Below are 13,934 nucleotides of genomic sequence, written 5' to 3'. Positions count from 1 at the left end.
ATAATAATCGACTTACAAGTCGTTTTCCTTTTAATTGCGCCATGTATACTTCACCCCTTTTTCGTGAATTCGTAATTCTTCGCTCAGTCTAGATGGACGGTGGTCATAGTCCCATATCCTCGTCGCTCGCCTCATCCGATTCATCACCACCACCTTGTTCCTCCTCGTCTCTCCGTGTTGCTTCTGTGCTTGCACCGAGTTTCCTCACACCTTCTACTACGCCGACGACGAATCCTCTGCTCTCTGCAAGTTCCATGGCTCCAACTCCTCGTAGGCTCATGACACCGTCGACCCCACCCTCAAGTTGAGCGGTACTGGATCGCATCTTTGCTGCTCTGACTTCTTGTAGATCCCGAAGTAGCGAACGGACTTCTGAAGAGGAAGCAACATCATCGGAGGCGTGGGCGAGGAGCATTTCTGCGACTTCGAACCAGTGATATGGCAGGGCACCCGAAGGCGCATCTGAAGTACAGGATGGAAGGAACGGCGGCGACAGTACTACATCGTTATCGACAAAGGGATCTAGCCGTCTCGCATTTCCTTGGCTATCTGCCCGCACCGGAGGTGGTGGTGGTGGCGCCCATCCTTTAGGATCGACCTTGGTTTCGTGGTGGACAATATCGCGTAACGAATCGGGATGAAGCCAAGGGGGAGGAACAATATTCGCGCGCCGTTGTTTCTTTAACAGTATCGCAAGCCATAAAGGTAAATTACTTCTGTGCGGCGGCCGTAGAGTCGGTGTCGTTCCCTGTGTAACAGGTCAGGTCAGCGTCGAGCTTGTATGAACGCGACAGGGACGCGCTCACCGATAGAAGATCAATGCTCTCAAGGCGTTGGCGAGGAACGACAGTGACGAGTTCCATTTCACATAGAAATGCGACTTCTGAGGGGGTGAGCCCTGAAGGAAGCGGTAAGGCCATCTCGTGTGGTCCAATGGAAGTTTAGTATCTCAAGTTGTAGGTAGGATATAAATTGGAGGTTTTCATAGAATGCCCCTCACTAACTACCAGGCTGCTCGGCGTGTCATGTCATCTATGTCAACCCCACCACTAGGGAGGGCTCCCTTCATTAATAAAACTTCCAGGTTAGCATTGATATCATATGATTATCTCCGTTTATGATATTGGTTTCCCTCGTATTCAAACCTATTGAAACCACTACTACTGATCCCTCAATTAACTTAAGCCAAGAAACGTAGTGAAGAAGATTTTCCCCTACGCCAACAGTAAACAACTCGTTTGTACCAATCTTCTCATGGCTTACAGGTTGTCATGATATCCAATGGTTCAACTACATCAGGGAAAGACACTCATACTTTGTCGTTTCAATTCCTGTACCTGATGGTTGGACAGAAATCCTCCTCCCAAGGTCATCGGAGCATATGATATTTCAGAAGCCAAAAGACGAAATTTCTAGACTTGCATAAATCAGGAGACTAATGCAGCTTCTCACAAGAAACCAAATTACATGATTTTACGAAATCGAATGATATCACTCGAGTCACGAATACTTGGCAACGTGGAATATAAGACTCATCCGGCGTGTTCAGGGTAAATGTCCAGCTCCAGCTCCACCGCCGATGTGGGGCCGCCTCCAGAAGGGCGTAGATCTGAATATCCTCTCCCGTTCAAGAGGTATAAGACGCCTTGAGATGAGAAATTATTCCAGTTTATAAATTTACAGAACAAAGTCGAATACACTAATATCTCTTACCTTGAAACACAGCAATAGCTCACAATGGCGTCAACTGAAGCCCTTCCTCCCGTCACATCCCCATCTCTTATACTTACAAACCCCACCTCCTCTGAACGGGAGCTCATCTGGAAGGGCACTCAACCCCATTGGGGAGCCGCCTTGTCCATGGAGGACTACATCGCCAGAGAATACGATAATCTCGAGGCTCCTCTAGCTCGGGATGGTGGCGTAACAAGCTGGATCCTCACCGATGGAGATAAAAAGCCCGGCGAAAGACCCCTCCTTTCATCTTGCGAGACCTACAACAAAAGGGCCTTTGTTCGAACCAAAGATGGAAAAGCAAGAGATGGAGCTGCTCACGGTGTGGCCAGCGTCTTCACTTTTCCTGAATATCGAGGAAAGGGATATGCCAGAAAGATGCTGTCCCTCATTGCGGATGAGCTGAAAAGCAGTCAGCAGAAGAATGAAGGCGCTGCTGATTTCTCCGTCCTTTGGTCAGATGTCGGACCCAAGTTCTACCAGACTGTGGGATGGGAGCCTTTCAAGAGCACATATCTCGAGTTTCCTGTTACTGAGACCGAGCCAACTACTGATTCATCCCTGAAGCCTATTGCTCTCGACGATATTCCGGACCTGGCAGCTCGAGATGAGCAACTTCTTCGAGACAGGATCTCAAAATCCTCCCAAGTCAGCGCTGCAGTCGTCCCTGATATCACCACTATCAAATGGCATATTCATCGGGAGAACTTTATGTGCAAACACATCTTCTCTCGCACACCAACTGTCCACGGTGCCCTATACACTCCACCTGACGCCCCCAGCTCAAGGATCTGGGCTCTCTGGACTTGCAGCTTCTACGGCATGCTTGACCAACCTGAGAAGAATGTCGTTCGTGTATTGCGCCTAGTTATAGAAGATGAGAGTATCTCAGATGAGACACTTACCAAAGGCATCCAAGCCATTGCAATTTTCGTCCAGAAGGAGGCCAAGGAATGGAAATGCTCAAAGGTTGAAGTTTGGAACCCCGAGAATCGGGTGCGAAGGGTCACAGAAGGCATCCAATCCCTCGGAGCCAAGTTCATCGTCCGAGAAAACAGCAACATTGCTAGTCTAAACTGGTTCAATGGCTCTGACCAGGAAGTTGACTGGATTGCTAACGAGAGATTTGCCTGGTGTTAAATACTGATATATCCCGGCTCGACCAGCACAAAAGCAAGCAGTAACTCGATAGAAAGCAGTATTTAGACCAACGAGATGTTGATAAATATCATCGCTACGATCTATCTTCTTTTCTAACTGTTTTGATTCCGTGACCAGCCCCATCCCATTTTCATGATATAATCACATTCACATCAAGTCATAAACAATCACACTGGTGTATCATAAACATGCCAGGTCAACGCCTTCCCGCTCCCTGACTATAAAATTTCATTCAACTCCTTAATAGCTTCGTCCGAACATGGTCCACTTGTCGGCGTTACCCTGGCACTCAGGGCTGAGACACTTCGTCTCCCCGGGAACAATTCCCTCGGGCTGCTCAAAGGGAACACACAGACTCTTCATACCCATAGTGGCAAGCTTCTGGTTCTCGGGGACGTCAGGCTGGTCCTCACGAGTGGTGAGCTCCTTGATGCGGTCCTCACACTTGGGGGCACCGCAGAAAGGGATGAGCACAACGTTCTTGTTGTCAAGAGCGGGAAGAACATCCTCCCACTTGGTGATAGTGAGTCGGTGCTCTCGGAAAGACTTCTCGGCCTTGCTGTACATGTCGGCCTGGATGGTCTCGAGAAGCTCGGGGATCTTGGTAGCGACATCGGTGATGGCAATTTCTCCCTTCTCACCGGTGTCACGTCGCGCAGTGCTGACAACGCCCTTGGCAGCATCCTTGGGACCGAACTCGATACGCAGAGGAACACCCTTGAGCTCCCAGTCGTTGAACTTCCATGCAGGAGTGTAGCCCTCTCGCCAATCAGAGGTGACACGAACACCAGCCTTCTTCAGGTTGGCTCGGATGTCCTCAACCTGCTCCTCGTGCTTCTGTCGCTCTTCAGGGGTAGTCTTCTTGGTGATGCCGACAGGGACGATGACAACCTGAGTCTTGGCAACGCGGGGAGGAAGAACCAGGCCTTTATCGTCACCGTGAATCATGACCATGACACCAATGACACGGGTTGAGAGACCCCAAGAGTTCTGCCAGACGTGAATGTGAGAGCCCTTGTTGGCAGGGTCCTCAACAGTGATGTCGAACATCTTACTGAAGTTCTGACCAAGGGCGTGAGAGGTGGCGCCCTGGATACCACGGCCGTTGGAAGGAATGTAGCCCTCGACAGTGGTGGTGTAATAACCACCGGCAAACTTCTCGTTCTCGGTCTTTCGGCCTCGAACAACGGGAACAGCCAGAAGCTTCTCGTAAACACCAGCGTAAAGCTCAAGAATCTCGAGCACCTCAGCACCAGCAAGCTCCTCAGTCAAGTGAGCAGTGTGGCCCTCCTGCCAGAGGAACTCACGGGTTCGTAGGAAAGGAGTTGTTTGCTTAGCCTCCCAGCGAACGACGGAGTTCCATTGGTTGAGGCGGAAGGGGAGATCTCGGTGGCTACGAATCCACTTGGCATAGTAGGGGTACATGACGGCTTCGGAGGTGGGACGGACTGCAACAGGAACCTCGAGGTCCTTGTCACCACTGGAGGGTTGTCAGTTACGGTTCACAAAAGCAAAATGATTTGTATGGGCATCCTTACGCCTTGGTGACCCAGGCAAGCTCGGGGGCGAAGCCCTCGACGTGATCCTTCTCCTTCTCGAGCGACTTGGAAGACAGGAACATAGGGAAGTTGGTCTCGTCAACACCCATCTCCTCAATGTGAGCCTGGAACCACTTTCGGATCTCGTTCCAGATGTGCATGGCAAGAGGTCGGAGAACGAAGAAACCCGAAATCTCGGTGTAGTACTCGACCATCTCGGCCTTGAGGACGACCTCCTGGTACCATTGGGGGAAGTTCTCGGCCTTGGACACTGTAATTCCAATGATCTCGTCCGCCTTCTTTCCACCGACGACGGGAAGGTTGGTTTGCTTAGCAGCCTTGGCAGCCTTCTCGGCAGCGAGACGAGCCTGCTTCTCGGCCTTCTTCAAGGCGCTCTTGGACTGTTCGGCGGCGCCCTCCATTTTGGTGAGATTCGTGTGTTAGTTGAAAGGTAATTGACAGAAAAGTAATAGAGGATGATAGTAGATTCAAGGCAACCGAACAGTGGCTTGCGCGCCTTTCAAGAATCGAGAAGCAGAGAAGCGACGTTATCTGTTGAGGGGGGAGAAGGAGAAGAAAGGCTTCGGGGTGTGAGTCGAAGTAAACGTCGGAGTGACTTTGTGCCCCGCAGTCGAGGTGCAGTTGGTGCTGTGCGATTGCCCCTCCTTCCCGCCCGGGCTTTGACTCTCGACTCTCACGGCGGCACCGCTGGAAATCTAGCCCAAAATTCAGGCCCAATGCCCTATCAGCCAATTGAAACAGCGGTCGCTCAGCTGCAGGGAAGTCCGATAACGCGGCAGGGGTTAGTTTTGGGGTTTCAGGGGTCCGTGCACCTTCTGTCAAGTGCCCTGGACTTCGGGTGGGTATCCGATATACGCCCTGTAACCAGCACACAGCGCGGCAGCTGGTACCTATTTCAGTCGGCGCCGGAATAACGCCAGCCTCCGACAAAAAAGTCCAGTCGAGCGAGGGGCACTGGAGCTTCACAGCTCAGGTTCTGTCTGCGTACGGTAGCCTGCTGGTAGAATTTCCTGACTCCATCCCCACGTTGACGAAGCCGCCTTTTTACTGTCAACGTTACCCATAGCTGCAACTATGGCTTCCATGTTCGAGCAGCCCCGAAACGGCACCCTTTTCTTGGGTGGCCAGAAGATCTCCGGTTCTGATATTAGAGACCAGAATGGTATGTCTGTCTGTATCTTTCTTGTCCCGCCTTTTGCTACATGTTAGGGGGAAGTGGGGGGAGACATGAGCCTTTGATATTGGATTTCAAATATGGACAACATGCTAATGGACCTTCAGTTCTCGCTACACAGGCAATCGCAAATGTTGTCAAGAGTTCTTTCGGTCCCAGCGGCCTCGACAAGATGATGGTGGACGATATTGGTGTATGCAACTTAGCCTCCTCGCTCCGCGCTCGACTATATCTCACACTTTATACTAGGATGTTACTGTTACCAACGACGGTGCCACCATTCTCAGCCTCCTCGACGTCGAGCACCCTGCCGGCAAGATTCTCGTTGACCTCGCGCAACAACAAGATAAGGAAGTCGGTGACGGTACCACCTCCGTCGTTCTCATCGCTGCCGAGTTGCTACGTCGCGGAAACGAACTCATGAAGAACCGGATACACCCTACCACTATCATTACAGGATACCGACTTGCCCTGCGAGAGGCTATCAAGTACCTCAACGAGAATGTTAGCATCAAGGTTGACGACCTTGGCCGTGAATCCCTCCTTAGCATTGCCAAGACCTCCATGTCCAGCAAGATCATTGGAGCCGACTCGGATTTCTTCGCCGACATGGTTGTAGATGCCATGCAGGCTGTCAAGTCTACAAACAACCGAAACGAGACAAAGTACCCCGTCAAGGCTGTCAACATCCTCAAGGCTCACGGAAAGAGCACACTCGAGTCTGTCCTGGTAAAGGGATACGCCTTGAACTGCACTGTCGCCTCGCAAGCCATGCCTACACGGATCCAGGATGCCAAGATTGCTGTTTTGGACATGAACTTGCAAAAGGAACGCATGAAGCTTGGTGTTCAGATCACTGTTGACGACCCTCAACAGCTTGAGCAGATCCGAGCCCGTGAGTCCGGCATGGTCCTCGACCGAGTGGAGATGATCCTCAAGGCTGGCGCCAACGTCATTCTCACAACAAAGGGCATTGACGATCTGGTGCTTAAGACTTTTGTTGAGAAGGGTGCCATGGGTGTGCGAAGATGTAAGAAGGAGGATCTTCGACGAATTGCCCGAGCAACCGGTGCCACCATGCTCAGCACACTCTCTGACCTTAACGGTGACGAGAAGTTCGAACCTTCTTATCTAGGTTACGCCGAGGAAGTCGTCCAGGAGCGCATCTCTGATGATGAGTGCATTCTGGTCAAGGGAACCAAGGCTCACTCATCTGCTTCTTGCATTCTCCGTGGCCCTAACGACTTTACTCTCGACGAGATGGAGCGATCAGTCCACGACTCACTGTGCGCTGTTAAGCGAACTCTCGAGAGTGGCAGCATCGTTCCCGGCGGTGGTGCCGTCGAGACCGCCCTCCACATCTACCTCGAGGAGTTCGCCGGTACCGTCGGCTCCCGGGAACAACTCGCCATTGGCGAGTTTGCTCAGTCTCTTCTTGTTATTCCTAAGACCCTGGCTGTTAACGCTGCCAAGGACGCCGCAGAGCTCACTGCCCAGCTTCGATCAAGGCACGCTCTGTCACAGCGCATCGCTGAGGGTGACGGTAGCGAGGATGAGAAGACCATTGCCAAGAAGAAGGGTTATAAGAACTATGGCCTTGACCTCGCCAAGGGCAAGGTTGTTGACGAGATTAAGATGGGTGTGCTTGAGCCCAGTCTCAGCAAGGTCCGACAACTCAAGAGTGCTGTCGAAGCCTGCATCAGCATCATGCGTATCGATACCCTGATCAAGTTGGACCCTGAGCAGAGGGAGGATGATGGACATGGTCATTAAGATGAAATGTAATGAGTACGGATTGTCAGGTATAGAATCAAAAGCTTGGGTGTCCGTTCATGACTGAATGTTTTATACTCATGATATTGTGTGATATCAGGCCTCGTTATGGTACAGGGTGCATATAAATGCACTGGTATGGAGATTCAACTAGATAAAAGTGATTACAGTTTGTCAAGTATGTTGGAAACTCTGTTTTGACTATGCAACTCCATTCTTGATCCATTATCAACTTTGTACCCGTAGCATGCTAGAATATACTAATAAAGTTACGTTCTCCGTAGTCATGTTCTATAATTCTCGACTTGACAGGGCTGATGAGCCTATTCGAGTAACGTCGGATCTGTACGCGACTTTGAAGTTAATAGATGCCCGTTACAAAACATACAAGTCTGTTGTTGAATATAAGTAATACTCTCACACTTCAAATGATCATATCACCTCAGAATAAGGGCAATGAAATTCAATTAGTACAACACCTCGTACACGAGATGTATCTTGCACTCACTCTCCCGCTCTTGTCTTCTCCTCAACCCCCCTCTTCGAGCCTGTTGACTGAGATTTTTCCTAGGACGTTTTATTTTTATACAAATGGACAGAAAGGCCACGTCTAAGAAACAGCAAACTTGCGCCCACCCAGGGGCCTCGGTTTGGGCATGCGTCGAGTGTTGTGTGTTGTGGTCCGCCCGCCAGCCAGTCTAATGCGCTCCCACTCCCATCTTTCCTTTCCTTCGTTTCTCCGTTATAAAAGATGTACTCTTACATGGTCCGCTTAACCGACGACCAGCTTGCCATCCTCGGGGAAATCGTACTCGGGAATCTCGAGGTTGAGAGGGGCAGGACCCTTCCTTATTCGGCCGGAGATATCGTAGTGAGAACCGTGGCAAGGGCAGAACCAACCGCCGTAGTCACCGGCCTCACCAATGGGGACACAACCCAAGTGGGTGCAGACACCTAAGGATTTGTTAGCATAGAGGTTCAAATGTTATACCAGTGATCCAAGTCACGTACCCAACATGATAAGCCACTCAGGGTTCTTGACACGGGCGCTGTCCTCCTCGGGATCTCGAAGAGCAGAGATGTTGACCTTGTTTGCCTGGTCGATCTCGTCCTGGGTTCGGTGTCGGATGAAGACGGGCTTGCCTCGCCACTTGATGATAACCTGGAGAACCGTTCAGCAACGCTGCCTCGTTTGTGCTAGACCATATCCCAACTCACGTTCTTGCCCTCGGGGATAGAGCTCAGATCAACCTCAACCTTGGCCATGGCCAGAACGTCGGCGGAAGCAGACATGTTGACCAGGAACTCTGTCATTCAATCGTCAGTAACCATCAATTGACCATCCCGGACATCATGCCAACAAGGTACAACACCAATTGCAACCCAATGGCAAGACACCGGACCTAGAACCGGATTTCAACCCACCCTGAACTGTGCTCTTGGCTCCAGCAGCACTGACGGCACCGAGGGCACCGACCATGAAGTACGAGTAGAGCTTGTTCTTTGTCTCGCCGCCGGAGGAGACATATTTTCCAAAGTTGGGAATCTGAGCGCCCTTGCTCTCACCCTGGAACTTGAAAGGGCTGGAGTATCCGGAGGCGGACGCGCTGTCGGTTCGAACGGCGGTGGTGCTGAGGGCGCGCACAGCAGGGACGGCGGGCTTTGCAGCCGTGCGCAAGCAGAGACGAGAAGCGGTCGCGAGGGTCGCCATCGTGAGGGATCGTGGGGTGTGGCGGTTGCGAGGGTGAGGGCGTCGAAGGGAAGGTTTGAGGTCTTTTCCTTGGTGGTAATCGGCTGATGATGCTTTGCCGAAAGTTTTGGCTGCAAACTGTGGCCTCAGGCTACCAGATCTAGTTGAGCTCGGAAATTGAAGCCTCGTCATTGGTCCGGTCACTTTCGGGTGGGGTTTCCGGTCTATCCCGGGCATCTAGGTTCCTTTCTTGCCTCTACAGCTTTCAACTTGACAATGACTACAAAGATGGAGAATCGCTCATTGTGACACAAAAATACTTTCAAATAGAGAACAAGTTCGATATATCCTCGGCCCAGCCTCTCGGGGTACATCATTTACACCAGTCACGACTCAATGGACTCATATTAACATCTCTATGACCTCATGGCTTCTGGCCAATCATCTTTGACCCATTCGTCCTGAACATCTAGCAACCAACTATCATCCATGTAAAGACAACCCAAGTGAGAGTCAGAACAACATAACTCATTAATCTATGAGAACCATCTCAATGCATTCTCCTCAGCTCTTCAATCAAGTTGCGCATATCCTCAATACTTGGTCCAAGGCCTTCGCAAACCAGCTCTTGCTTCCCTTCATCCATATCCAAGAATCTCTCAACCATCTCCCCGTCTATAAATCGAAAAGGCCCTTCACTCTCCCGGTTCTCGTTACGGAAGGAACGCCATAGCTTAAATTCGACGCTTCCTGGTACATGAATGTACTCTTCCATCTTGGATTGGAACGTCATAAGCAGGTCCTGGTACTGAGGAGCAATATCACCATAAAGATACAACGAGCCCTCGGCCTATTTCTTATTAGATTACGTCTCACGTTTTAATGCAGCTTGTGCTTACCGAAGCGAGGAACGCTCGTGGATGGACGATTCCGTTCTCCGCCATTGGGACATTAAGTTTTCGAATTCGGTTGATCTGCTCGCCAATATTCATTTCGCTCGTAATCTCCAGGCGCATTCGGTCTTGCTCTGTCGGAGCATCCACGTTTCGTTGCAGGACAACGAGATTGCCCTTTGAGTCAGCCTCCAGCCACCTCTCTCCTTCAATATGACAGACCGAGGTGGCCCATAGAGGTTCGAAGTGACGTGCCCGTTCTTCTAACTTGGCCTTGTTGCCATCCTGTGCGGGGATGAACTCAACCAATGATAGCGACTGCATCAAATCAACCACACCGATCATGTTGCCGGATACGTCGAGATCCAGAGGCAAGGCAGCTGGGCGATAAACAGCGAGCTTCTGGAGTGAGCCGGAACTGCTCGTCTCTTGCAAGAAACTATAGGCCACAACTGTCTTGGACAGTCCAGCAATAATGTTATCTTCAACAATGCCTAGACATCGGCAAGGGCCTTTCAAATTGTGAGAGACAATCTGGTACACCTGACGATTTGAGTCGACTCCGAGGACCAGGATCCGGCCGCCAGTGCCGTTTGGGTCTTCCACCCCATCACTGATGAAGCTCGTACCAACAATAAATCTCTCGACATGATTGCCGCCAACATCGGGGAGCTCAGCACGAATGACACATTCGACAATCTCAAGACTGCTTGAAGCATTCAATGGGAAAGGTGAACCAAGCTCCTTAAATACAATCTCATCGACAAGCCTAAATGAACTCGACACAACCTCTTCGTTGCCGACTAACTCCTTCTTGATGGAGCCTAGACCAAAGGCTTTCAGTCCGGGGGAGTAGGCTACCCGTCTGACAGTCTCGTTGACAGGGAGAGCCTTGACGTGTGTGAGTCTCTCCTTATCAACATGGCAGATTCGAATATGCTGGTCTGTAGACAGAACCACTGAATCTGGGAAGGCGTGGGAGTCAAATGGTGCAACAAATGTGGCATCATCGGCGGTTGTGGCGGAGAATATGATCCGTCCCTCGGCGCCATAGATGAGACTGGCATGCTCAGTCGTCACAAAGACATTCGACGTACCATCCTGTTGCGGGAGTATATGTAGTCGAGCTGGGTTACTACCCAAAGTCACGCTTTTGCGACCAGAGACTGCGAAGCCCTTGGTAGATACATTGAACGTAACCACATTGCCGTCTTCCATTGCGACCAAAAGTGTAGGTCCCGATATCTCAGGGGGGTGTAGTTGGACAAGTGCAATGTCTCTTGGGACTGTAGCACTATCCTCAGTTTGCCTCATGGACTCTCCATGGAGTGGCTTCAAGGAAGCCATATCTATCAACGAGATCTGTCCAGAAGACCACCAGCCGACCACACCAAGATCTGGTGGATCCCGGGCAGCATGTATGCATGATATTTGATCAGCTTGCGAGCCTGAGTTGTTTTGGCTTTGTTGAACATTGACAGCAAGGTTCTGTAAGAGATTCAATGAGACAAGAGATATTCCATCAACCGAAAGCAATGCCCACTTGCTGTTTGCTGACGCTCTTGTGATCGACTTGCCGCTTGGAACGTCCCATTTACTGGTTACCGTGCCACTTTCGGGATCGAGTAAGACAACTAGGCGAGGAGTGATCTGGAGCAACTGTCCGTTGGGAAGATTTGAAGCCCAAAGGGTTTCGGTATCGAGTGACATGCCCTGGAAAGAGTATATCTCTTCAATTCCACCCTCACGGTCGAAACTGAGAACTCTTGTCTCGGTGATCGCTGAAACGACCAGGGTATCTACCAGGTCAGACGCGTATGAGCGAAGGGTAAATAGGCCCCTGGTCCCCTCTAGCTCGTCTAGAACACCTCTATCTTCTAGACCGACACCGCTTCGAATACTTCGAAGGCTCCCATCGCGGTAGGCACCACAGCCTGCCACTATTCTTGACTGGCCAGACGAAAAGGCATTGCCAGCTTGAGTATCGCCATCTCGGTTGCCCATATCCATGATAGAAAAATCAAGAATGGGCGCATTGTTTGAGAAGGACTGGATCGGTGTGACAGTGGCGCTTTCCACGTCGATCTGGTAAAGCTGCGAGTCGCCGTGGTGTGAAGCCACAAATAAGGTGTTATCCCCAAGATATACCAGATTGGACGCCCTGGATGTGATGGCTGGTGAGCGACCGATCTTGAGAGGCTCGAGCGTCATGCCGGTCACAACAACACCGGTGGTTTCCAGGTTTGTGTCAATCGTCAACAGATCCAGTCGTCCATAGTCATCAGCCAGCAAGTAGTGTGTACCGTCGTACTCAGTCCAGGACACAAATATTCTCGGGTCCTGAAGAACCGAAGATACACTTCTGTGTGTCAGGCCATCAAAGTAAGTTAGAAGAGTTTCTCCAATGACTAAGAGGCCGCCTAAATGTGCCTTTGCCCCTTCGGTGTTGCGGACATGGTAACGCTTCTCCTCATCTAATGGAACAGGAATGAGCATTGAGGCGTATGGGTCAGGAATGACCACGTCGAGCTCTCTGTCTTTATGGGGGTCGAATTTGGAAACAGTGTTTCCTTTGTCATCGTGAGTCAACCTATATATGACCAATCGAGCTTCTTCCTGCTCTAGCTGTGTCTTGTACAAAAAGGCAATGGTCGGGTGACCAGTTCGGCTGTGGATGAAAGCGCTTGCTTTCATAAAGAGTTCTGTGAGTCTGACCTGGTCGAGCCGTTCCAGTTTGTTGGTAGAGCCTTTGCGTATGGGGAGTTTAAAAACATTCAGCACTCCCTCCCAAAGGTGCATGGCTAGGAATCGTCCGGTCGGATCAACAAGACATTTGTTCTGACTTGACGAATGTCGCATATATGGCTCTGCCAGGTCTTCGATAACGCGCTCGATGGTCTCCAGTTGCTTTGTTAACGGGTTCCACACCAGGTTGAAGTAATGCAGCCTATCGGTGCCAATAAACAATAGATCAGTCTCTGAACCTTTGGGTCGTAAACATTGCAGCATCGCTATTGATCCATGGATGAGTTTCGTCTGTAGGCACACGAGGCCTTCTTCTGTGAGTCGCCATATTTCGAGTCGGTTCGCCTTCCTGTGAAGCCTCAATCAGCATTTGCTCGAGGCGTCATCGAAGGCGTTGGAGCTCTTACGCCACGACCAAGTCATCTATATCAGGAGAGAGCACATTCGCCCGCAGGGCATGGCGTATGCTTGTAGCGCGATGGATAGGTGCGACATATGCCATATTGTCTTCCTCGTCAAGGGGTCGCAAGCGTTGGATGTAGAGGAGAAGCAAGGTAACGGTGTTTGCCCCTCGACGAGAACTATCGAGGTTCAAAAGCTCTCCGATGTAACTAACTGCTTGTCTCCGGGACCAGGTGCGTCACTAGCCCCCGGAGTTAGTGCGGATTACAGTGGTCAAGTGGGGTTCGTTAAGTTCCTAGGCTACTAGGTAGGCTCCTAAAATGGATTTGAGATGCATGTATGCCGTTTAGTGGGGGGCATAAACACTTACACCCCCATGTAAGAAGCAGCTGGAGGGGAGGGGAGGGGAGGGGAGGCAAGAAACTTGATCCCAACTCCATGACACAAAGATTTGAGTAAGTTAAGTTAAGTATAGAGTTAAAAGGTCTTTAGCTTGATCTTTTTCGACATCCTAATCCAAGCTCTAAAGTTTTCTTGCTGCCTTGGAACACTATATCAGCTCTCCAGTTATAATCTTAGCATCTGTATCTGGAAGAAATGGTTTATATCATAAAGGTCATACTCAAGAACTTACCATATCCTGAGGTATTGCGGTATGGCCTGAGGATCAGTCACTGATGAAGCAATTCTTGCCCTCTTCCATCGCGCCTTCTGCACCCAGCCACTTGCCAGCCCAAATAAACATACCTTAAACAATGAAGAGTTCAAGGTTTAGAGGAAGGAGTCAAGGAATCCGCCAATTC

At 50.6% G+C, this 13,934-nt stretch overlaps 6 protein-coding genes across 6 annotated transcripts; 2 read left to right on the top strand and 4 right to left on the bottom strand.

Annotated features, from left to right (window-relative positions):
- Positions 1-103: 103 nt before the first annotated feature.
- On the bottom strand, positions 104-920 carry FPRO_02606 (putative DNA replication complex GINS protein PSF2; the record flags this gene model as incomplete). Its single annotated transcript, XM_031227275.1, has 2 exons — positions 104-748; positions 807-920. The coding sequence occupies 2 exons, from the start codon at positions 918-920 to the stop codon at positions 104-106; spliced, it is 759 nt and encodes a 252-aa protein (XP_031077727.1).
- An 817-nt stretch (positions 921-1,737) lies between these two features.
- On the top strand, positions 1,738-2,874 carry FPRO_02607 (uncharacterized protein; the record flags this gene model as incomplete). The annotated part of the gene is made up of 1 exon (XM_031227274.1): positions 1,738-2,874. One exon carries the CDS (start codon positions 1,738-1,740, stop codon positions 2,872-2,874), a length of 1,137 nt encoding a protein of 378 aa, XP_031077726.1.
- A 261-nt stretch (positions 2,875-3,135) lies between these two features.
- FPRO_02608 (putative proline-tRNA ligase) lies at positions 3,136-4,855 on the bottom strand (the record flags this gene model as incomplete). The annotated part of the gene is made up of 2 exons (XM_031227272.1): positions 3,136-4,375; positions 4,434-4,855. The coding sequence occupies 2 exons, from the start codon at positions 4,853-4,855 to the stop codon at positions 3,136-3,138; spliced, it is 1,662 nt and encodes a 553-aa protein (XP_031077725.1).
- Positions 4,856-5,528: 673 nt separating this feature from the next.
- FPRO_02609 (putative tailless complex polypeptide 1 / chaperonin subunit alpha) lies at positions 5,529-7,401 on the top strand (the record flags this gene model as incomplete). Its single annotated transcript, XM_031227271.1, has 3 exons — positions 5,529-5,616; positions 5,736-5,821; positions 5,878-7,401. The coding sequence occupies 3 exons, from the start codon at positions 5,529-5,531 to the stop codon at positions 7,399-7,401; spliced, it is 1,698 nt and encodes a 565-aa protein (XP_031077724.1).
- Positions 7,402-8,173: 772 nt separating this feature from the next.
- On the bottom strand, positions 8,174-9,112 carry FPRO_02610 (putative ubiquinol-cytochrome-c reductase Rieske iron-sulfur protein; the record flags this gene model as incomplete). Its single annotated transcript, XM_031227270.1, has 4 exons — positions 8,174-8,355; positions 8,413-8,563; positions 8,620-8,708; positions 8,827-9,112. The coding sequence occupies 4 exons, from the start codon at positions 9,110-9,112 to the stop codon at positions 8,174-8,176; spliced, it is 708 nt and encodes a 235-aa protein (XP_031077723.1).
- A 529-nt stretch (positions 9,113-9,641) lies between these two features.
- FPRO_02611 (uncharacterized protein) lies at positions 9,642-13,231 on the bottom strand (the record flags this gene model as incomplete). Its single annotated transcript, XM_031227269.1, has 3 exons — positions 9,642-9,941; positions 9,991-13,078; positions 13,137-13,231. The coding sequence occupies 3 exons, from the start codon at positions 13,229-13,231 to the stop codon at positions 9,642-9,644; spliced, it is 3,483 nt and encodes a 1,160-aa protein (XP_031077722.1).
- Between the last annotated feature and the right edge of the window lie 703 nt (positions 13,232-13,934).

The sequence above is a fragment of the Fusarium proliferatum genome (genome assembly GCF_900067095.1).
Source record: "Fusarium proliferatum ET1 genome assembly, contig: FPRO_scaffold002, whole genome shotgun sequence".
Taxonomy (NCBI): domain Eukaryota; kingdom Fungi; phylum Ascomycota; class Sordariomycetes; order Hypocreales; family Nectriaceae; genus Fusarium; species Fusarium proliferatum.
Note: the sequence above shows the minus strand (reverse complement) of the source record. Positions and strands in the feature narration are given on the sequence as shown.